The 25,945-nt window shown below is 32.8% G+C and overlaps 1 protein-coding gene across 1 annotated transcript in view; it reads left to right on the top strand.

Annotated features, from left to right (window-relative positions):
* The first annotated feature begins 3,866 nt into the window (after nucleotides 1-3,866).
* LOC128260242 (uncharacterized) overlaps nucleotides 3,867-25,945 on the top strand; it is a 133,561-nt gene continuing 111,482 nt past the window's right edge. The window contains 3 exon segments of the mRNA XM_052993066.1: nucleotides 3,867-4,054; nucleotides 21,517-21,586; nucleotides 22,987-23,291. Of these exon segments, the coding sequence (XP_052849026.1) occupies nucleotides 23,159-23,291 (133 nt within the window). The 5' untranslated portion in view covers nucleotides 3,867-4,054; nucleotides 21,517-21,586; nucleotides 22,987-23,158.

Here is a 25,945-nt window from a genome sequence, read left to right as displayed (position 1 = left end):
CAGTCTTAAAGCTATAGGTAGTAGTTAAAACAATGGGAGCAATCGGGAAAATATATGAAACAGGAAGGAAGGCTATAGTCAAGTTTTTCCGACTATTAAATACCCGTTACTCAGCCAACAAACTTCAAGTATTCCTCCTACAAAACATTCGAAGTTTAGGTGGCGCCATCTGTCGAGCTACATAGATAACACTAGAAGCTAAGTCTGTGCAGCTCCCCTAACCCCCGCTTACAGTTCTTTCTTACAGGCAAGCAGCAGCCGAGCAGCGGCCTAGAAATGATTTAATATTTAAAATTACGCTTTTAATTTTATTAAAATCGGAAATCGGTATATAGCTGGAACGATCGAATGATTTATGCGAACGGCTTCAATTTAATGTGATGTCCTTGCTTGTATTCTTAAAGTAAAGTCCAGTGCTGAAGTTTTAGACAATATTAACCAATAGTTTTTAAAAATTTATAATATAAACTACTTCTTTTCCGACGGTATGGAAAAGAGCAAAATTATTCCGATACTTTAGACCAATTTCCATCGCACCTTTTCTTTTTAAAGTTATTGAAAACCTTATGTCTGTACAGATTCAATTTTTCCTAGAATGCAACTCTATTCTGAACAATAAACCGACAAGGTTTAGTAGCTGACATGGCAGAGGATATTCGCCAGCAAATCGACCAAAATTACGTTACTCTCCCGACTCTTCTTGATCATAGCAAGGCCTTCGATTCTGTGAATCACAGCATTCTTAGTACTTAACTAAGAAATCTTTTCAATTTTTCATGCACTGCAGTCAGGTTAATTAGGTCTTATTTGTCCAACAGACTTCAAGCCGTATCAGCGGGAAATAATATTTCCAATTTTAAGCATGTGTAAAGGGAATTCCACAGTTATCCGTTCTGTTGTTCGCCATCTATGTAAACGATTTACCCAGTGTCCTGTCCGAATGTGAAGTGCATTTATACGCTGATGACGTACAAATCTATGTTAGTAGTCCAGTTAAAGAAATAGGTGTGTGTAGTAGAAGCAGTAGAATGTTATCTGTAATTAAGAAATGAGCAAAAGAAAATGACTTTGGTATAAACCCAAAAAATATAAATATATTGTCATCGACAAAATACCCGTTGTTACTTCAACTCTACAGAATTTATTTATAAACAATACTCCTATTGAATACGTAGAACACGCAGTAAATTTGGGAATTACATTCAGTTACACATTGTCTTGAAGCAAGCACATAGGAACAGCAACCGGGCGAACATATGGCGTGCTACGTAAACTTACCGATACAAAATTATTCCTTATTATTCTACAAAGCTGCTAATCGCCAAAGCCATCCTCGTTCATACACTATTCTACGGTGTTGAAATATTTGGTAAAAAATAACATTAGCATTTAACTCAATTGTTCGTTATGTGTTAATTTAAATAGATTTGACCCTGTATCATACCTGACTAATCATATTCTTAACCTTAATTTAAACTCATATAAATCAATAAATTACTTCTATAAAATTGTGACCAGCCACGAACCAATGTATCTAAGCAGCAAGCTTACTTCTGGAATATCTCAACGAACTAATAACTATATACTCTATACCTTCGCAGTCGATCTCTTTGCTCGGAGGGGCACTTCTACGTCAATGAAATCCGATTGTGGAACAGTCTACCACACAAACTTAAAACAACTAAGAGAGCAACTATTTAAAATAAAGTAAAAGAAGTTTACAAATAAAATAAGAATATACATTAAAATTTTATAAAATTCTTTCCAATTAGATAGGTTATAGGTGTTAGTATTAAAGTCAATAACGTTTATATAATATTTAATTTGTTCATACATAGTATAATGACAAGTGCCTTAAAATAAGCATATGCTTTTAGCGCTGGGCTAAAATATTAAATAAAATAAAAATAAATAAATAAAATACTCTAAAAATCCAACCCTGATTTTCCTGTTCAGTTGGACTCCCTGATTAAGAAAATGCGACTCAAATCTTTTTGTATTGTTCCAATTTTTACACCCTTGCAGAGTATATTATAATTACAGTCAGAGGTTTGCAACGCAGTGAAGGAGACATTTCCGACCCTATAAATTATGTATATTCTTGATCAGCATCACTAGTAGAGTCGATCTAGCCATGTCCGTCTGTCCGTCTGTCTGTCCTCCGGTTTCTACGCAAACTAGTACCTCAGTTTTAATGCTATCTGCATGAAAGTATACGACTATAGCATATAGCTCCCATAGGCACAATAAGAAAATAAGTTGTGTCTACAGTCATGCAAAATCCGAGAACAACATCTACAACAATTCGGAAGAATGAAAAGGAAGCGACACAAAAAAAAAACATATTCGGACATTAGGCTCCTTCTAAAGTTTGGAGAAAAGAAAATAAAGCCATGAAGGAGAAGAACTTGATCCCAACTGTGAGGCATCGTGTCTGAAACGTTATGGTTTGGGAGTGTGTAGCTGCGGGTGGAGTTGGAAAAATGGTCTTTATCAACGATAATATAAATAAGACCATGTACAAAAAATTTTAGCGAAATTTGATTAGCAGAGTTACAAAACTTGACCGATGACTTTCTTGTTTCAACAAGTCAACAGTCCGAAACATTATTTGTATTTGGTAAACACCTCCTCAATCTCCAGTTTTTAATCCCATTGAACATGTATGGGATATACTTGAGAAAGGATTAGGCAGCACAATATTTCTTGGAAGCGTCGTTGCTAGCTGAATGGGACCAAATAAGCGCTAATGAACCGAGCAACCTAATAAAAAGCATCGGTCGAGGTTTACAAGCTGTGATTAATGCTAAGGGAAAATTATTAAAATATTTAAAAAATTGTAAAGATCTTTTCATTTGCAATCCTTAAAAGTGTTTGAATAATTTTTCAAAAAAAGATACTTTTTAGCATAATTTGAAAAAATTACTTAGGTATGTTAACATTGAAACTTTTTTTTTTAAATACATGCTGTTAATCTTCACAATGAAATATTAAATTTGTGTTGACGTTAGTTTTTGGTTGTGCTTTTAACAATAAAGTTCAATAATAATAAGTTCGGGTGTCCGAATAAATTTTGTGTTCGCTGTACATAACTCGTAACGGGCTGTATTGCACGTAATTCTGAAATATTGGACCATTACTATATGTCAAAGAACTAAAAAAAATTAAAAAACAGCAAAGTTATAAATTTGTTCATTTATTTTTTCGATTGTTCCTATGGGAGCTATAGCTATAGTCGTCCGATGCTGCTCGTTCCGACTTATATACTGCGTCCAATATAGAATATATATACTTTATAGGGTCGGAAATGTCTCCTTTACTGCGTTGCAAACTTCTGACTGAAATTATAATACCCTCTGCAAGGGTATTTGAAATTGAAATCCAAAAAGGTGCTAGGCCACTTACAATTGGTTTTCACGGGAAATTCAGTAATCTCCAAAGCCCTTAAAATGTTGCACAGTGTTACATATACCAAGCTGTGGTATGCATTTTTCTAAAATCATTTTAGAATTTTCTCTTGTTTATTCTGAAAAAGAGCTTCAATCATGAGGTAATAACCCGAAACATTCTAGTTTTACACAATTCACGGCAATCATTTGGTTATCCAATTACCACATCTGGCAAAAGTCGTGGGAAATTGCAACTACAGTTTCGTTGTCGAATTAACAGCAACCAGTCGCTAAAAAAAACGGCAAGAACCGGCTTACATGGGCTGACGTATTTGTCCCAAACACTTGTCCGAAACGCTAGCAGCTGCAAGGAAGCCGAACGCCGACGCCACATTAGGGGTTGATTCCCTGCCTCGCTGTCGTTTCTGGCTGGCATTGGCTCTTTGGCGTTGGCTGTCTTGCCATCTTGAGGTTTGTTTCAGTTTCATTTTGAACGTCGAACGTCGAGAACGCCGAGAACGCCGAGAAAACCGCTCTTAAAAACGACCCGCTGTATAAACCGGGCTGAAGCCATTGAAACGCGTGTGAACGGGAGCCCAACTAAATATTCATTACTGGGCGGTCGCTTAAAGTGGAAAACGCCAAAAAGCTAACTTAAAAGCAACGTGAGTGTAGGAGAATTAAAAATGAACAGGAAATCGCTATCTTGATTACAATAAAATTGCCATAATAACCACTTGTGAGAAAATGAGAGGGTAAATAAAGTGCAAAGGAAAATATAAGAGAGGGCAAAACAAGCCAGCGAAATAAAAATTCTTGTGATTGCTACTCTGCAAACAAAAATAAATCGTGTGTTTGGAATTTCCTCTACAAAGTTAATTAAAGCATATACAAAAATTCCAAGCTTATCCTTTATCAAGTTTTAAAAATATTGAACGTGGCTTAAATGTTTGTGATTCGCAGTGAAATAAGCCTATTAACCATAACATTCAAACCATAGGTGATGTGTCAGCAACAAGTAAATCATCTATAAAAAGATTATTTGTTCATAAAAAAGTCTTTTGAAAAATATTGGGCAACATGTGCATATTTTTTTGAAATGAGCGAATGTCTAAACAGTGTGTATTTCGTTTAAATACATAGAGAATATTTTTATACCAACGAGTGTTCACATACGACGCGTACACATATATAAGCGAATGTACATATATCAAGCGCATGCGAGGACATATATACATCAGTGCCGGCTGAACAGAGGTCGGGCTAAAAAAAAATTACATCACGCCCGAATCCACTTTTAGAAATAGCGCGCAATGAAATTTTCTTATTTCTTGGTTTATTTTCTATGTGTACAAACATAGAGTGTAAATATACATAAACGTATATAGCTTACATGCAAACTAAAATACAATATTTCGCACATTTATTATTTATGGAAGTTTATTCGTCGATCCGGTCATTCGGATACGCAAAGGATAAAAATAGAAATATCTATTGATCTGGAGCCTATAAAGTTCATTTTATCTTTATTAGCACTTTATATCAGGCCTCTTTTAGTTTTCACTCGGAAGTGTGTTTGATATCTTTTACCTTTAACATAATCGAATTTCACTTCTTCGTTTAGTGGTTTGTCACTTAATTTCCCTTGTTCCTTTTTTATTTTCATAAAATGTTTACCTTTTTTTTTGAAAATGTGCCCTACAATGCTGTATACCTCTATGTCTTGAACAAATAAAAAAAAGATAGCAATGAAGCAACTTTCTCGAAAACTTAAGGAAAACTTAATGAAATGCTTACCAAATTATTCAGGAAAATAATGCCACCTTGCTGTACATGTACCTCAATATCTTGCACAAATTAATTAAGGCTTCCGATAATTTGAATTTAAACTAGGCGCCGAAATATCACCAATTAAGGGACTATTCTGATCTAGAAATTTGAAAAAAATCTTTTTTTTTTTTTGCATATATTGACGTGGCTTCCGAGCCATTAGAATTGTTTCATAATCTTTAAACGCGTTTTTATGAGGTGGTTGACATAATATTTCAAGTTCTACTGAACCGATTCCTTGAAAATTTGAAATATAGCCTCAGACTTCAATAAATTTTGATTATAAGTGTTTTCAAAAAACTCGAAAAGGTCGAAAAAATTGGTTATGTTTGATTTTTTTTCCGATCTCTACAAAGGTTGAAATCATGTCAACCAGGACACTCCTTTGTTTTTGAAGACTCCAATCTACCGGCCCGTATCTCGGCGAATTTTGTTTGTTTTTTTTTTGTTATTAATTTTATTGCATTCTTAAAATGTCAATAAATGTCAATACAAAAGTTTTTCATTTTTTATAATCTTTATTTAAAATATGCCCAAAATTCAGGCTTCTAGACCAGAATACCCCCTAAGGTCCGGTTCCGATCGATAAGTTTTGTGAGTAGTTCTTGTTCTGGAGTTGGCGCACTGTCTACTGCCCAACAAATACCTGAGAACGTTATGCGATTGTCTCGAAAACGTAGTGCTTTCTTAAATTAAATTTTCACCAAATTGTAAAGAAAAACAGCTCAAAGCAGTTGGGGAATCGTTTGCCCACTTTTGGCGACCAATTTTCAAAATATGGAAAGTTCGAAAATTTTCGAAAATCCATTTTTTTTTAATCTTAAGAGAATTGTTTGCCCACGTTTTCCCCCTCTTTATAATTTTGCAAACCATAAACTTTTTTCCGACAAAAGTCGTTTGCCCACTCATAAATAGTTTTTTCGAGAAAATAAAAAATGACCATGTTTGCAAACCTCTTAAATTTCAGAATCTAAAAAAAAAATCGTTTGCCCACTTCTTAAAAATATGTCTTATTTAACAAAAAAAAACGTTTGCTCACCTCTTAAAAATTACTTTTCCCGACAATTATCGTTTGCACACCCCTTAAAAAAAGTTTTTTTGAAAAAACTATTTTTATGCCGTCGGCAAATGATTTTTATTGGATAAAAATGATGAAAACATAAAAGTTCCACATTTTCTAATGTTTTTACTTTGCAAAATTCTAAAAGGTGGGAAACGATTAAAAGAATAAAAAAAAAAATTGTAGAAAGTCAACTTTTAGGTTTTCGAAAGTTTCGAACTTTCCATATTTGAAAACTGGAGGTGGGCAAAAAAAACTAATTGGTGGGCAAGAGTGTGCAAAAAATTGCGCTTTTTAAAATTTTCAAATGTTTTCAAAAATTTGACTTTAGTCGACCCAACTCTTTGAGCTACGGAAAACGATCCCTACAATGTTGTATATCTAGCACAATTACTAAGGGTTGGCGATAAGTTGGATTGACTTTGGCGCTGCAACTATTTTGTGAGCACACGGCCTTACATCCTGATGCTTACTCCGGTTTCGACGCTAGTTTCAGAGACTAGGTCAATCAACATTTTGCGAAAACTTTTAAGCGATTTGCTCAAAAACTTAGTTTTTTCTATTTTTACTTAATTTCAATACCCGTTACTCGTAGAGTAAATCTGTATATTGCTATCGTTAAAATGTAAAAAATAGAAGGAAACGTTACAGACATTTCCGACCATGTAAAGTGTATATAATTTTGATCAGCATCATTAGAGAGTCTGTCCGTCCATCTGCCTGTCTGTCCGCTTGCCGGTTTTTACGCAAACTTTTTATTGCAGGTAATACACATATATAGGATCGAACGAGCATTATCATATAGCTCCCAAAGGAACAATCGGGAAAGAATTATAACTTTGCTGTTCTTGAATTTCGTTTATAATTCTTCGATATTTAGTGTAATTTTTAATTTGAAATTTATTAACCTAGCGCGACAAGTTAAAAAAACTTATACTTATAGCGTTAAGTTTTCTAACTTGGCGCGCTAGGCTAATAAATTAAATATTACAAAATGATTGTTTATTATTTTAGGAATTACGGTTTAAATTTTTTCAAAATCGGTCGACTATATCATATAGCTAGAATGGGAACAATCGAAATACTAAAAAAAAAACCAATCGGATTATTAAAAACAAAACCCAATCGGAATATTAAAAAAAAAATTAGAAAATAATTGTAAGTTCTCAAAATTTAATCCATTATTACGCTTTTAACTTGAATAAATTTGGAAAACGATATCATATAACTGTCATAGGAATGATCAAATGCATATCAGCTTCGGATAATTTTTGTATACTCCTTTTTTATAACCTAGCAGAGGGTATTATAATTTCAGTCATAAATTTGCATCGCAGTCAAGGAGACATTTCCGACCCTGTAAGGTATACATATGCATGATCAGCATCGATCTGTCCGTCTGTCTGCCAGTCTGTCCGTCTGTCCATTTCTATGCAAACTAGTCACTCAGTTTTACAGCTATCTGCATGAAACTTTCCCATATGTTGTCTTTTAATTGCAGGTAGTATATAAGTTGGAACGAGCCGAATCGAACGACTATAGCATATAGCTTCCATAGGAAGAATCGGAAAGATAAATACAAAATTATAACATTGCTGTTTTTTAATTTTTTTTAGTTCTTCGACATATAGTAATGGTTAAATATATTAGAATTACGGTTTTAATTTCATCGAAATCGGAGGACTATATTTAATAGCTGCCAATTTTATTAAATTTAACTTTTCTATTTTTTAATTAAAAAAAATTTTTTTTTGATTTATTTATAACGTGACAGTTCAGAATTACGCTTTTAGTTCTATTGAAATCGGAAAAAGATATCCTATAGAATAATTGAGCTGCAAATCACAATAGCTTCAATGCTTTTAAACATATACGCAAGTCATAATTTTAATGGTTTCAAAAATATTTAATTTTTGAAATAGCTCCAAGGGTATATATATTTCGGCTTGACGAAGTTTGCTTCCTTTTTTGTTATAGCCTGATTCCATTGGCGCATTAAAACGCATTTAGCCTAATGCGCATTTATTTACACAGGGAATCTTATAAGGCTAAATGCCGCATTTAAAATAAATGCGATTTTTAAATGCGATTAAAAACCATTCGCCCCGAACATATTTAGAAAAAATACCGGAAAATACCGATGTTGAACGATATTTTGTTCGTGCCACCACTACAACACCTGTTTTCTATATGCAAGGTTGGCGCAATTTTTGATGTCTTTTGAATATAAAATCTATTTTGTATAAAAATGACTGAAAACTAAATCGCACGCTGCAAATTCTGCTCGCAGTACCACAATGCATTACTGCTGGATCTCTGGCATAAAATAACTCCCACATATACGGGGATCCTAGCCCTTTTTGGAAACTGTGGTGGTCTCCATTGCAATCCCGTCATAACAACGTGATCAGCTTCTCTTCCTTGTCGTCCAAGTTGGCAATACCTTGGTCGCGTTATAGATGTCCTGCTGAGCATTACAGAGTTTAGAAAACTCACTCATGTTCATTAATTTTGATTAATTTCTTTTGGATTTGACAAAATGCAAAAGTAAACAAACCCAGATCAGCTGCTCGTGCCACTCACATGTCGGAGTAGCATTAGCTAAATGCTAATGCGCCAATGGAATCAGGCACAATTAAAAAGTCCACTAATGCGGCAATGGAATCAGGCTATTAAATTGCAGTTTGATTGTGTGCAAATATTCACACAGGCACCCGCTGTTGCAAAAGCAACGAAAAGTAATAAACCTAAAAAAAGAAGAGAGTACAAAAATTTTATTTTCCGCCAATAAATTGGAAATCAACGCAAAACTAAGTACAGTTTTGACATCAACAAGTGAAAATTTGTTCCTCACCTTATGATTTATTCACTGATGTTGGCCTATGATAGATGCTATGGGGACCTCCTGGTCCATTAATTCCTTCTGTATATCAACGTAAATATGCCTGTTTTTCGCGCTCCTTGTGTATTATTTATTTATTATTGTTTATTATTTAAATGTGGGCATTACATTTAAAAAAATTTGATTGGGATGATTTTTTTGCTGTGCTGGGTTTCTTACTTTTTTCTCAGATATCGATTTAAACTTAAAACAAATTTCACTATTTCGCATTTCACTCCAAAAATGAAGTGATATTTTTAAAAATAGATTTTTTGATTAGTTAACTACTAAAATCTCCCGCCGATTTCTCGCGGGAAGACATTTTAAATATTTAATTAAAAAATAAAAGTCTATCAAGCTTTTGGTGATCCAGATGCAAGTTTAACGTATGACGATTCCAAAGAGCAATGAATGAAGAAAATGGACAGAACCCGATACCCGATAGTAAAAGTCTAGACGAAATTGGGTAAAAAAATATCATTCGATAAAATACATACGGGCCGATACATCAATGAGCAAAATTGTATTTAAAAAAGTACAAAGTTTGAATTTAACGTTAAAAAGGCAGTATAAGCTTCTATGAATCCGTCAATGAATGAGGCGAATAATGTAATGCCATACCTATATAAAGAACGTTAATTGCCGAACTTTTAAAATTCGACCGGGTTCGGTACCAATATATTTTTAAACAAAGAAAACTTCGTTAAGGGGTTAAGTTTTTTCGTACAAAAAACTATATATTTTTAATAACTTTTGTTTTTCATTTATAAAATATACAGGCCGGTTCCAGTTTTCACTTGGAATTGAATTCGTTAACATTGGCCGATTTCCCTTTAACATAATCAAAGTTCCCTTGCTTGCTAGCAAATTACTATTTGGAAATTACTATTTGGTGGAAAAATAAAACAGCTGACTACCGCTATTACTCTTAACAAAAGCCTATGATATGCCTAAGTTTTCCAGGCAAATATCTATGGCCCGCTGCTGTTTCTAAGCTAAATCTAGAAAATGTACACTTCTAACCATATAAAAACAAACCGAAAAGCGCTTGCTAAAAATAAGTCCCAAGAAAATAATTCTTTTTTTTTTCGTACCATGACAACCATTGCTTTGTTTCTATCAAATCGTTCAGAAACTAGAACAGGGGCGGCGGATTTGCAAAACTACATTAGCTTAAAATCGAAGCGATTCTGAGGTGCCATCACAAGATAATTTTTAAAAAGTCAAATATGTTGCTAATAACCAAATCTGTTATGCAACAAGGTTCTTAAAACATCAAAGAATAAGATAAAAATATAATTTGTTCCTTAAGTTTTCGCAAAGTATTTTAAAAGAATTAATTTCTGTTCTTGCGGATCTGAGTCCGTCAGCCAAATGCTTGGCGGAAAGTTTCCGTGAGATCTTTACGGAAGCTAACAGACAATTAAAAGAGGGAATTTAGATTACGTGTGAATCTTTCGGAAGTGAAAACTGGAACAGGCCTGATAATTATTTTATTCAAACTTTTTTTTTTATTTATAACCTTGTACGTATTGAGACTGATTAGATGGGTCGTCTTACCTTCACTGTGTCAAGTAGATTAAGTTGAAATTATATTCCCTTAATATGAATTAATTGTAGATCTAATTATGACTTGCATGAGCCTTTCAGTGAATTATGTTCTGACTATAATAGAGTTTACCCTATAATATCTAAATCTCATTCACTTTCGCTCTTAAAATGTTTAATCCTTACGTCACTAAAAAAAATTTAGATCTAATTTTTCCCCGGGCTTTTATCATTATTTTTTCATCTCGCGTCTATCCTCTCGAGAATCGTGCCGTACGACACACGACTGCGCCCTACGGTCGGATGGGTGGGGATAAACCGTGAGACACCGCGCAAAAAAAAAAAAATTACTATATCTCGATTGTTCCTATGAGAGCTATATCCGGTTCGTTCCGACTTATATACTACCTACAAAAGGAAGACAACTTTGGTGTCAGTTTCATGACTTAAAACTAAGAGACTAGACGAGGCTTATTCGACTGTCTGACTGAAATTATAATACCCTCTGCATATTCTTTATAAAACAATATTTTTCAAGGTTCAAAGCAAAAGCGATTTCTTTCTTCAGTAAGGCATATGGAAAATGGTGCTTTCAAAAAACTGTGGAGAATATCTACAGCACTGGTCGGCACACATACTATGAACGGCAGAACATGTATTGACGATGCGCGCCAAGAGCGTGTGTATCGGAGACTACTATATATAGCCGCAGAATTGAAAATCTGCTTTGATGGTCCGATCGTGACGAGTAATACACCAATCGAAAGGTATCGCTAAATGAATACGAATTGCATACCAAGACTTTAGGAATATTGATTGGTTGAGAACAACGGGCAGTGAAAGTGACATACTAAACATTTTTTAAGTGGAGTTCCTAAGCTTGGGTTGATAAAATATTACACTTTTTTAACACATTTTAAATTTAAATAACCGTCGAAATGCTTCTTTCAAAAGTTATTTAAAAAATAATTTTTTTTGGTATATTTAAACAAAATAAAAGTTTTCTATATCGTTTCTCAATTTCAACCAATTTTAAGCACTTGTTTAAGAATTCAGGAATAATTTTCTTTGTGTTGGGGAGGTCGTTAGAAAAAAAGTTTGTTTTACGACTTTTTGAAAAACTAGCAATACTGCATAATTAAATTGGTTATTATTTGACTTTTAAAAGTTTAAATTATTTTGCGGTAAGTAAATCCTATTATATGAGCTGCATTGTTAAAAATATGGTCAAGCATCGGATCTTATTGATCTTAGCTATACCGCGGAACCCACTTCGCTTTACTTTTTATTATAATTTTATGCGTATTTGAATAAGCAGAAAACTATGCAAGGCTAATTTGATTATGACAAAAATCGTAATGGAGTTTTTAACAATTAAAAATAATTTTAAATTTATGTAAAATTTAAAATAAATTTTAAAATGTGTATTTATTAAGTTGAATGCTTAATAATTTTTCGTCACAAAATTTAACATCAGAAATTTTGTGAGTCGTAGGTGCGATCGTCACGTTTTTTGACCTCGTTAAGAGAAGTTTTATTTGATATAGACTTAAATGAAAACTTTTAAGATTATAAAATAAAATTTAAAATTGAAATGATCAAGTTAAAAAAGTTATTTCTTAAGTTATTTATATTAAACAAAAAAGTTAAAAAGTACGTTAAGAAATTCATTGGAATCAGGTCAAAGAGCACCGGACCGGAAATCAAAAAGAGCAGTAAACCCGATATTCGATTATTTTTTTTTTAATTTACAGTTAAGCAAACAAAATTTCTATGACCATTTTGAATTACCATATATTAATCTACGAAATTATCGGTAAAAATATTTCATAGTTTTTTGAAGAAGTTATTATATAACCACTGTAAAATCACCCTAATAAATATTTGACTCAAATCCATCGAGAAACCAAAAAATGGGAATAACTAATTCGCCTTTGAAATGACAATTTTTTTACATAAGTCGGAATTAGTGTATTGAGAAAATCTAGTTCGGAGTGTTTTAATATATTTAATTCGAAATACTTTTAATCTGAAATTCGATAGGCATTCAGGGATGTACTTAACATTACCGGCAGCTAGAGTGAACTTAAAGCTTTTTTCACTTTCTGAACTTCATTGTTGATTCTAAAAACAATTGGTTTTCAAATAACTCATCCAAAAAATTCTTTTTAAAGATCTCTTGCTCTGTGCAAATATTATTAAACGGTTTAAAAAAAAAATTAGAAAGGAATCGGTTTAAACCTGAAACTCTTTAGGTAATTTTTAAAAATAACTGTCTGTTTATACTTTCTTTTGTTCTTAATAAATCATCCCTCCAGAAACTATATTTTGCACATAAAATTTAAATACTGACAATATATTTTCTTCTAGGCTTTATAATTTCTCCTCAAACATGAAATGTTTCATTGAAGAACCAGTTTTATGGCAACTGGGAGTAAATATATAATCTTGTAAGCATCTGGGGGTGTCGGTATCAAAAGAGAATATTCTTGATCATAATCGTTTATTACACATTTGAAAGCGTCGAATTGTTTTTAGTCCATGATGGTGTTTAAAAGAATAGAGTAAGCTTTCAATGATGAAAATTTGTTTACAACACTTAAAAGCAAGTGATTTAAACTTATAAACTTATATCTAAAAAAAATGATTGTTATATGCTCTCTGATTTTTTAGTTAACTTTCCGAGTCAAGGTTGTTGCAACTGTTCTGATGGCAGCAGCTCGCAATTAAAAAAAAAAATTTATCGTCCGTAACTTAATAGATTTTTTGTACCATTTTGGCTGCGAAAATATTGAGTGGAACTATTTTGATACGTCTCAAAAATTGAAACGTACCGTTGCAGGTGTAAGAAAAATACACTACATATTTAAATTAACAAATTTTAAATTAACGTAGGCCTTACAGCACACTCAATAAGAAAATAAACTAAAAACTACTTTCGTAATGGGCAACATAGTCCAAAAACTGACTTGTTTATTGAAGAAAGATTTCAATATTTTAGCTAGTATGATTAAACACAATTAAGCATTTACTTAACGACGCTTACCAAATTCCAACCACAAACTCATATGGCTGCCGTAGAAAAAGTCAGATATAATCTGACTGTTAACTTAAAAAAGTGCCTAATTGTTGAAATATTGTCGCCAAATATTTCATGATAAATATAATAAAACAAAAAATATATCTCTACATTCCAAGAAAACAAAATTAGCAATTTTTTGTTTTGTAGCAATTTGTCGCGTCCGAAATATATGTTCATTTAAAAAGAAAATTTTTCAATAAAACTTGCTTAGATGAATGCTAGCAAAATCTGGGAAAAAAGGATATCACGTTTTGTAAATTGCTGTTATATTTTTGTCGCGTCTGAAATTCATGTATTTTTTTAATTCCAAAAGTTACTGGATATGTTTAGCCTAGTTTATTACCATTGATAGAGATGATTAAGAGCTATCCTAAACGAAAAATTAAAAAATAAAAAACCCACTTTTTCACACTTATTTTAATGTTAAAGTTGTCATCGTCGCATATAGAAGTAGAAGTATTATATTTTATTTATAATAATCAAGGCATGGCTTATAAAATATCTATAAATATATAAAAACATTAACAACAAGAAAGGAAGCAAACTTTGGAAAGCCGAAGTTCATATACCCTTGCAGCTATTTCAAAAACTAAATACTCTTGAAAACGTTAAAATTATGATTTACTTGCTTGTATGTTTAAAAACATTAAAGCTATGATGATTTGCAGCTTAATTATTCGATAGTTCCTATGGCAGCTATACGATTGTTCCTATGGGAGCTATAAGCTATACTCGTCCGATTTTGATGAAATTTAAACCGTAATTTTAAAATATATAACCACTACTTTATACCGAAGAACTAAAAAAAAAAAATTTTAAAACACCAAAGTTATAATTTTTTTATTTATTTTTATGATTGTTCCTATGGGAGCTATAGTCGTCCGATTTTGATGAAATTTAAAACGTAATTCTGAAATATTTAACCATTACTATATCTCGAAGAACTAACAAAAAAATTAAAAAACACCAAAGTTAGAATTTTTTCCTTTATTCTTCCGATTGTGCCTATGAGAGCTATATGCTATAGTCCCATAGAAACAATACAAATATTAAAAACACATTTTTTTTTAAAACGTAACTTTTCTATTTTGAGTCACAAAACATGAAGTGTATATTTCAACTATATCTTCAACGTTTATTTAAAAGTTTTTTTGATAAAGTTCATATTATAGACCAAAATACATTGACCCTGAAAATTTGAAAATTATCGGGAGCAGGTGTTTTTCGGAAGCTTATCAAACCATTTAGAATTGTTTTCCATTTTTTTGAACATGTCGCGAGGAAATTGTTCTTAAGGGACACAGACAAAAGTAATCCAGTACATTGCCCTCAATCTGAGAATATTTGTACTCAAAAAAAAATGCAAGATCAAAATTTCTTAGTTTGAGTTTAAATAACTCAGTTTGAATAAAAACTTTCAGACCGAAAAAACTCAAATTGAGTTCATAAGTTATTTTTAAAGCATTTCGTTCTCAAATGAGAATCGGCCAAATTAAAACGGCTAAATGTGTCACTTCAATTTTCTTTCAATTTAATTGTTTGTTATACATACATATTTATAGAAATTTAATTTGAAAACGACCGTTACCCCCTCCCGTCGGTCTTTTGTGTTCATTTGAAGTGCTAAAATTGATAAAACCTGATAATTCCACAATTAAATTACTTGTTATTAACTTATTATACCCTTGCAGAGGGTGTTATAGTTTCAGTCAGAAGTTTGCAACGCAGTGAAGGAGACTTCTCCGACCCTATAAAGTATATATATTCTTGATCAGCATCACTAGGCGAGTCGATCTAGCCATGTCCGTTTGTCCGTCCGTCTGTCCGTTTGTCCGTCCATTTCTACGCAAACTAGTCTCTCAGTTTTAAAGCTATCTGCATGAAACTTTCCCAAAAGTTGTCTTTCTATTGCAGGTAGTATACAAGTCGGAACGAGCCGGATCGGACGAATATAGCATATAGCTCCCATAGGAACAATCGGAAAAATAAAAAAAAAAAAAAATTATAACTTTTCTGTTTTTTAATTTTTTTTTTAGTTCTTCAAGATATAGTAATGGTTAAATATTTTAGAATTACGGTTTAAATTTCATCAAAATCAGACGACTATAGCATATAGCTCCCATAGGAAAAAAAAAATTATAACTTTGATGTTTTTAAATTTTTCTATAAGTTCTTCGACATATAGTAATGGTTAAATATTTCAGAATTACGGTTTTAATTTCATCAAAATCGGACGTCTATATCATATAGCTCCCATAAAAATAATAAAATTATATAAAATAACTATCTAATAATTGAGCTGCAAATCATCATTGCTTCAATGTTTTTAGACATATACGCAAGTAAATCATAATTTTAATGTTTTCAAAAATATTTAATTCTTGCAATAGCTGCAAGGTTATATAAACTTCGGCTTCCGAAGTTTGCTTCCTTTCTTGTTTTTATAATATATTATTAATATATGCTATAATATTATAAACAATGAACCCACCTTATTTAAATTTATAGATCGATAGCTGACTCGAAGTTTGAACATCGAAACAAGCGATTATCCGTGTCACAATAAACCTGTCAATCATTTAGGATTAAATTGATCCCAAAAAATGTATGTTATTTATTTAAGCCAAATATTAATCTCAGAGATTTTTTTTGAATGTAAACAAATTTAATATTTTGCTGAAATTCAATCGAATTCATTCCTCTAAATTTCGTTGGCTGTACTTTAAGAAAATAACTTTAAAATAAGAAAAAATGTTTGTAGTATAAGAGAGAATGTTTTAACTTGACTTTCTTTTTGGTGTGCACATTTTAATTTACGGTTTGGTAACCACAGCGAAAATTTATTTCATGAACACATGCAACAGCCCAGGCAATAACAGTCGGTCACCAAAGACAAATGCTTGTGCGCAAATTGGACATGACGTCCAGGCTGGTCGGTATAGACACGAATTTCCAACACTTAGGAATACAAAACACAGAAAAACAAAGTGTATTGTTCAGATTTTAATCGCAATTCAGGAGAAATTTTTGGTCATTTTCAATATTATCTTTTTTCATTAAAAATCAAGAGAGAACGCCATCCAGCGGCAAAAATTGCCATTACGAAATCGATTACGAATGCATTTTTCACCTCCAGTAATCAGGAGAGAATGGATTACAACCTGGATTACTTTGCCATAGACATGGCCGCCTTGTAATGCAGGGCGTATACAGTCTGCATTACTAGTAATGAGAAAAGTATACGAACAGCGACAGAGCGGCGGCAGATGACTTAATAGCCCTATAACTTCTAACATAATAGCTCGATTTAAAAAAATTTCTTGTGTCTAACGACAAAAAAGCCCGAAACACACAGAGTCTAATAACTAAGGTCTAACATCTCTCAGAGTGACGTGACTTTTGGCATTTGTGGACGTTAGAGTGGGCGTAGCTCGGTTTGAAAAAACTTGCGCTGGGTAAGAATTATTAGTATCTGCATTTCAAATCACAAATGTCTTGCTTTGATAGTTTTCGAGATCTGACGCAAATGGCTAGATCGACTCGGCAATTAGTTTTGATCATGAAAGCATACACATTCTTTATAGGGTCGAAAACGATTCCTTCTACCTGTAACTGGTAACGGATATAAAATGAAGACATGAACAGTAAAAGATGCATTCCGATACAGCACTGAACATTATTCCAATTTAGTTTTTGTTAGATTTTTTTCCTCAGGTGATGAGCTCTTAAATATTATTATGTTCTTCATTTTTTTTTTATCGCTACGAGTGCAAAACTTATATTTATTTATCTAATTAAGTGACGATGCACATCAAGAATGTGTGCATAGGAGACTACGTTTGCTGTGTTGGTACGATAGTAACGAGTTAGTAATCGGAAGATATTCTTAATAGAATATGTTGTGCATACCAAGACGTTTCAAAAATGTAAAGAAAAAGTTTAAAATGTTTACATTCTGACCGTTTCAACCAGGTATTTTGCATACACAGGCCATTTTTATCTCATCGTTCCGATTAGGAAAATTTAAAAAGTGTATTTATTTAGTCGTTACCAAATTTGATATCAGAAATTGAGTATGTTGAAGTTGCGATCGTCACGACCTTTTTACTTTACTAAGAGGTATTTTTATATGAAAAGTTTTGGTTTGAACATAATCAGTAGCCTTTTTTTTCCACTTCTAAACTACCTGCAAGAGAAATAATATTTTTGGGAAAGATTTATGCAGATAGTTTTAAAACTAAAGGACTAGGGAAATAAAACAGCTGACTGCCGCTACTGCTCTTAACAAAAGCCTATGATTTGCCTAAGTTTTCCAGGCCAATCTCTGATCAACATTTGGCCGCTGCAGTTCCTAATCTTTATGCATCATTGGTAGCCAAAAATAACAAATTCTACTTAATTTAATGGCAGTGATGGAAGCTGACCAACAAAAGTGTTGAACAACTCGTGTGGAAATCTGCTGTATTGCCCGAAATAATTCAAACGTTGTTTGTTTGATTTTAGCAACTTTTGGCAAATAACAAGTAGAAGACAACAACTGTTTGACATTAAACGCAATAACCGAAATTTAAGATGCAATGCTAACATTTTTTATTTGTCAGATCGCCAGTGAGTAACTAATATTTCGAAATTACTTTAACAACTGAAATTTTGCAGACTTTTGCAATCTTGACAAAGATCTATTTCTTTTCCTTATTGACCCGACTTAGGGCATCCCTGGATTGCCCATGATATCCAGCTTGCGGCAGTCCTTCGTTTCCTGGCAACCGGGTTGTACATTTTGTATTTTAAATTTTGTGCGTGAATCAGCTGCTTGGCACCAGTGTTGCAAACATTTTAGAAGTAGTGTTTGGGACAAAAGTTGCCAAAGACGATAAAAAGATCCCAACACAACACGCTTTGCACATTAAGTACATTAAATTAAGGGGTAATAAGAACAAAAACACTTTTTAAAGTAAACTTAGGTAATTTAACCATATAAAAACAAACCGAAAAGTGCTTGCTAAAAATAAGTCCCAAGAAAAAATTTGTTTTTCGTACTATGACAACCCTTGCTTTGTTACTATCAAATTCGTTTGGAAACTAGAACAGAGGCGGCGGATTTGCAAAACTCGAGTAGGTTAGAATCGAAGCGATTCTGAGGTGCCATCACAAAATAATTTTTAAAAAGTCAAATATGTTACTAAATTTTAATTTACTAAATCTATTACGCAACAATGTTGTGAACCTTTCACAAGTAGTGTTGGGAACCAGAGTTGCCAAAGGCGTTGAAAAAGGTCCCAAAAAAACACGTCTCACTTATTAATTTATTTATTCGCCGAAGGATTAAATCCTCATCTGTCTTATGGAATAACTTAACTATAAAAATAGATATTATTTAAAAATAATTTCTTATGCAATTGCATAAGCACATCGTTTTTAGATCCCCAATCCAATCGAATACGCGCTGACAAGGAGTTAAACAGTCTCAAAGCTCTTAAAATTGGCTCATTCCGCGCATAATTGGTTCTCGCAGCACTTTCGTTAAATGGGATGAGGGTACGGAGATTACTGGCTGGAACGTTAAATTTAATTGATTTTAATAGAAAGGGATTATCATTTTACCTTTTATTATAATATTGAGAAAGAGCAAGCTCGCTATTGAACGTCTATCTACTAGACTGCAGGTATGCAGTAGGCAACATTGGCTAAAGTAAGCGAGCAAATTAATATGTACATAAAGGAAGCATATTCCAGTACAAACAGTACAGAGTTTCTTTTGACAAATCCGAACATTGCATATGCTTTCGGCAGTACATATACATAAGGCTTATATGATTAATAAACAAAGAGGATCCATAATCTCAATAAGTGTAGAGAGTGATTGGTTATTTATAACATACATATGTTGAAATATTAACTAAGATACGTTTACTATAGCGAACAACATAACATTTATTTAGGTTGAGAGGCAAATTGTTCAGTATACACAATAAACTGATTTTGATCAAGTCAGATTGTAGCAAATGATTGTCATTAATGGAATTCACTGGCTTGTAAATTTTAAGGTCATCCGCATCATTAATGAAAATAACCAAGAGCAAAGGACCAAGAGTACTTGAGGATGACGAGAGGTTGCTTCATAGGAGTTAGATACAAGCCAGCTGACTTCAACATAATAAAATCGGTTTGCCAAATAATTTGAGATCCAATTTACAAAAGAAGAATGAATACCAAAGCTTGGAAAGTTTTACTTGGAAGGCAGAGTGAGAAACCTTGTCAAATGCCTAGGCGAAGTCAGTAGCTCAATAGCTCAAGCTTGAATGCAATGTTCCGCGAAAATATCATATCTATCATATGCACACAAAACGGCAAATGGGAGAGCGAAACTCCGAGGAGAGCGCCGTATGAGAGCGGACCCATTCCAAGTACAGAGGTGCACAAGGAAACCGAAGAGATCATCTAATATTGTTATTGTTGCGAATACAGCTGCGGGTGTAAGCACCAGCTAATGCATTTGTCGTTGGTGATGAAGTTGAGAACTGCAGTTATAAATGATGCACGAAAGTGAACCGCTAATGACGTCAGTGCCAGCGACGTCGATTATTGGGGGTTTTTTTGATGGAAGCCTTGGTAGGGGTACATGCACGTAATGGTTCTCCACCCAATATGTCCACAACTGTAGACTCCAAGTGCTGTCTATCCCTGTGAATGAATCGGCTAACCTTAACTGATTGTGGCCAGAATTCACCGGTAAAGCAGTCTGGTAATGCTTAGATCTACATCTCTTTTTGTTAAGGAATGTCATGACATGCTGTCAGAACTTACTTTTACTTGCCAGTAACAAGCTTACACAGTGCCTCTGGCTTTGTGGTTACAGCGAATTATCCAATATGCTAAATCTCTTGCTGGGAATTCAAGTTGATCACAACTGTGCACTGAACCAATAATACGCTTCCTGTGGTTACGATTCTTTTAATTTTTCTTGGGGACAACCTTAAAGACCTCAGTGGTATGATGGGAAGTTGATGAAGCTGAAGGTTTGTTAATCACTTTTGCCTTCTTCTGCTGGTTGGTTTTAACGTTTACTTTGCATTTAAATGCAAGTAAAGGCTTTAAGTTCACGAAGTTCCTCTAAGATGTCTGTTTTTGAGTGCGAATCATTGCTTACTACGCAGCTATAACATTGCCATAATAGATTCGGCATGTTGGTTAGCAATTGTATTGCAAATTAACACACGAAGTGTGGAAAGTGCGATGACGCAGCGATGAACATCAAACCCCCTTAAAACCGCGAAGCTGCGCAGGCGTATTGACAACACTGCTCTCAGAGCAAGTAAATGGAGTCATTACGAAATAGAAAACGCGTCTGCTCGAAACGAATGCTGATCAGAGACTGGTATTCTTTGATATTTTTCGAACACAAACTGCATAATAAATAGGTTAATAATAACAATAAAGTTTCACACTGATTCAAATTTCCCAGACCTGTTCCAGTTTCACTTCCGAAAGATTCACACGGAATCCAAATACCCTCTGTTAATTCTCTGTTAATTCCGAAAAAATCTCACGTAATCTTTCCGACAAGCAATTGGCTGGCGGATTAAATTGATTAATATACTTTGCGATAAGTTAAAGTGCAGATGATATTTTTACCTTATTCTTTGATATTTTAAGAACAATACTGCTTAATAAAATTGGTTAATAATAACATGTTTGACTTTTAAAAAATTATTTTGCCTTTCAGCAACTCCGCCGCCTCTGTTCTACTTGTAGTTCCCGAACAAATTTAAGAGGAGGCTGCAAGGACTGTCATGGTACGAAAAAAACAGTATTTTTTGGGACTTATTTTAAGAACGCTTTTTTGTGTCCATTTAAATATGATAAGATAGTTATATAACCAATGTTAAATTTAAAAGTATTTTTGTTCTTATTACCGCTTTATTTAATGTTCTATTTTTGCGAAACGTGTTTCATTGGGACCTTTTTCATCAGCCCTGAGGCAGCAAAACTCTGACAACATAGGGGACAGCTGCCAGTCAGCTGATTTTGTTTGGGAAAACGCAAATTCGCAAATGTTATCAAGTTCACTGGCGAGGGAATCCCGAAACAGGCCTGAATATTTAAGAAAAACGGTTTTAGTTTCATTAAAATTGGACGAGAATATTGTAAAGCTCCAACAAAAGGGAATATGAAGAAATTACTACTTCGCTGTTATTCAATTGATTTGAATATACTTCAATCTATAATAATGGCTTATTATTTAAGAAATAGGGTTTTAATTTTAGTAAAATTGGAAATATATGTAATAAAGCTGTCATGGGAACGATCGAATAAATGAGCTGCATATCATGATTGCTTCAATTTTTATAACATATACGCATTTAAATCGAAATTTAGATGTTTTAAAGAACATGTATGAAAACTTGGGCTTGCCAATGTTTGCTTCCCAGTTTGGTTTTATTATTTATTAATTATTTTTGTAACGTAGTAAAGGATGCATTTCCGACCCCATGTCCGTTCGTCTCTCAACTCGTCTGTCCGTCCGTCCGTCTGTCCGTCCGTTCGTTTTTATGCTCTTAGTTTTAAAGCTATCTGCATAAAACTTTTCCAAAAGTTGTCTTCTAATTGCAGGTAGTACATATGTCGGAACGAGCCAGATCGGACGACTATAACATGTAGCTCCCATAGAAACCATCGGGAAAAAAAAGAAAAAAAATATAAAAGCGGAATACTAAAGTAAATGAAAAAAAAAATTATAACTTCTCTAATTTTCAATTTTTTTTTAAATTCTTTTGAACTTAAAATTTGTTTAATACCTGAGGTTAAAATCTTATACCCACATAATTCGAAATTTAGGTGCTCTAAATAAATATTTAATTTGTGCAATAGGTGCAAGGGTATATAAACTTCGGCTTGCTGAAGTTTGTTTCCTTTTTTTGTGGTTATGGGTTTCGGAAAAAGCGGCAAGACTTTGGAAGACTTGCAGACTTTGAAAGTTTTTTCTTTGTCTTTCTTTGCGGCAAGGACCATTCTTACCGCCTCAAATTCCCATATAGAAGGTGTTAAAAAATATATATTTTAACATTCGATTTCTACAAAATATTTGTTTCATATTTTTTGTATTGTTCATTATGTGAGTTTCTATTCTTGGGATATGGCAAAGCCGTTTTACAAATAAGTCTAATTTTTAGTTTAATTATTTTATTTCTTTCAGCAAATGCGAAATTTCTCATGGCTTAAGAGGAGACACAGTTCTAACGAACTCATGAACATTGAATGAGTTAAATCGAACTAATCAAACAAATCAAAGCCGTTAAAACTCTTAAACACCATTTTGGACAAGCTGCGAGCGACAAGCTAACCCTATAGTTTGTAAGGCTAAAAATATGTTGGCGAGACGTTCAGGAAAGGGTATACTTACACCCAAACCGAAACGAGAGACATTGAGGGCTCCCGAAACAATTTCACTGGTGCTTTTGCTATGTTTGTCTCTTATTGGACGCGTCAGTGCTCAAGTTGGTAAGTTCCAATTAATATAGAGGGGGTAGTAATAGCCAATTCACATTAGCACCGTTTACTGTCTACCGTTTTTTATACCCTTGCAGAGGGTATTATAATTTCGCTCACATATATTCTTGATCAGCATTACTAGGAGAGTCGATCTAGTCATGTCCGTCTGTCCGTCCGTTTCTATGCAAACTAGTCTCTCAAGTTTAAAGCTATCTGCATAAAGCTTTCCCAAAAGTTGTCTTTCTGTTGCAGGTAGTATATAAGTCGGAACGAGCCGGATCGGACGACTATAGCATAAGGCTCCCATAGGAACAATCATAAAAATAAATAAAAAAAATTATAACTTTGGTGTTTTTTAATTTTTTTGTTAGTTTTTCGATATATAGTAATGGTTAAATATTTCTGAATTACGGTTTAAATTTCATCGGACGACTATAACATACAGCTCCCATGGAAACAATACAAATATTACAAAAAATTAAATTTTCAAAAATGTAAATTTTCTAGTTTGTAATTTTCATACTCTTGCAGAGGGTATTATAATTTCTGTCAGAAGTCGACAGAAGAAGACCTCTCCGACCATATAAAGTATATATTTTTTTTGATCAGCATCACTAGGAAAGTCGATCTAGCCATGTCCGTCCGTTTCTACGCAAACTTGTCTCTCAGTTTTAAAGCTATCTGCATGAAACTTTCCCAAAAGTTGTCTTTCTATTGCAGGTAGTATATAAGTCGGAACGAGCCGGATCGGACGACTATAGCATATCGCTCCCATAGAAACAATCGGAAAAATAAATAAAAAAAAATTATAACTTTGCTGTTTTTCATTTTTTTTTCATTATTTCAGAATTACGGTATTAATTTCATCATAATCGGACGACTATATCACATAGCTCCCATAGAAATAATAAAAATATATAAAATAATTATCTAATGTTTTTCAACCTATACGCAAATCGTAATTTTAATGTTTTCAAAAGTATTAATTCTTGCAATAGCTGCAAGGGTATATGAACTTCGGCTTGCCGAAGTTTGCTTTCTTTCTTGTTTTTAATTGTTTTTTTATAGCTTCGACAAATAGTAATGGTTCATGCAGATAGCTTTAAAACTGAGAGACTAGTTTGCGTAGAAACGGACGGACAGACGTACAGATGGACAGACGGACATGGCTAGATCGACTCGCCTAGTGATGCTGATCAAGAATATATATACTTTATAGGGTCGGAAATGTCTTCTTCACTGCGTTGCAAAATTCTGACTGAAATTATAATACCCTCTGAAAGGGTATAAAAATTATAACTTTGCTGTTTTTTTAATTTTTTGTTAGTTTCTTCGACATATAGTAATGGTTAAATATTTAAGAATAACGGCTTAAATTTCATCAAAATCGGACGATTATATCATATAGCTCCCATGGAAAAAATAAAAAAAAAAATTTTTGTAATGTTACTTTTCTATTTTGTAATTTTTTTTAAAAATTCTTTTTGACCTATTTATAATTTGACAGTTTCGAATTACGCTTTCAATTATATTAAAATCGGAAAACTATATAATGTAATTGCCATAGGAACTTTCGAATAATTAAGCTGCAAATCTTCATATCTTCAATGTTTTTAAACATATACGCAAGTAATTGATAATTTTAATGTTTTCACGAATATATAATTTTTGCAATAGCTGCAAGGGTATATAAACTTCAGATTGTCGAAGTTTGCTTCCTTTCTTGTTTTAAATTCTTTTTGATTTATTAATAATTTGACAGTTCAGAGTTACGTTTTTAGTTTTATTAAAATAGTAAAACGATATCGTATAGGTGCATTAGGAACTATCGAATAATTAAGAAGCAAATCATCATTGCTTAAATTTTTCTAAGCAAGTAAATCATAATTTTAATGTTTTCAAGAATATTTAATTTTTGCAATAGCTGCAAGGGTATATGAACTTCGGCAAGCCGAAGTTTTAATATGTAAGCTACATTAATATGTAAGCTACATACCCTTTACATGGTATGTAATTTATTTAAAAGAGTTTGAAAAGTAAACTGGGAGAATCGGTATAAATACTCCGATTGAGTTTAAATGTTATACTCGTGAGTTGAGAATTGATATCCTCGAACGTTTTATTTTAATACTTTCAAACTTATTAAATTAATACTCATATTATTAAGAAATTTTTTATACCCAATAGTTTAAAATTCAGTAGTTCAGTTTCTATGACAATTCTTATTTTGGGTGTAGCCACATCCAATAAATTTTCCATTATTTTATTTTGCAATTGGTTGACAAAGTAAGGACAAAGAATCTATAATACACTTACTTTAGCTGATGGAACATAAGTTTGTATGGGACTTTAACTCAGAAGACCCAATTATTATGGAAAAGTACAATTGGTTCGTCGGAATTTAAAAAGTTTCATTTTGTGTTCCTGTGTTTTTAACGAGTAAGTTGTCGTTTTTAAGATATTTGCATATCTTGTTCACTTTTTTGCATAGTTTTTGACATAAAATAATTTCGCTTAAGATAACAAAAACTTTAAATTTTATTTCAAAAAGTAATTATGTTAAAAATATTTAGTGATTATAATCTTCTTTTAACTTGAATAACTTTTTTTTTATAAAATTCTCCGCACCTAATTGGCTTTGCATACTTTTAGGGGAAAATTCC

The sequence above is a fragment of the Drosophila gunungcola genome (genome assembly GCF_025200985.1).
Source record: "Drosophila gunungcola strain Sukarami chromosome 3L unlocalized genomic scaffold, Dgunungcola_SK_2 000031F, whole genome shotgun sequence".
NCBI classification, from domain to species: domain Eukaryota; kingdom Metazoa; phylum Arthropoda; class Insecta; order Diptera; family Drosophilidae; genus Drosophila; species Drosophila gunungcola.
Note: the sequence above shows the minus strand (reverse complement) of the source record. Positions and strands in the feature narration are given on the sequence as shown.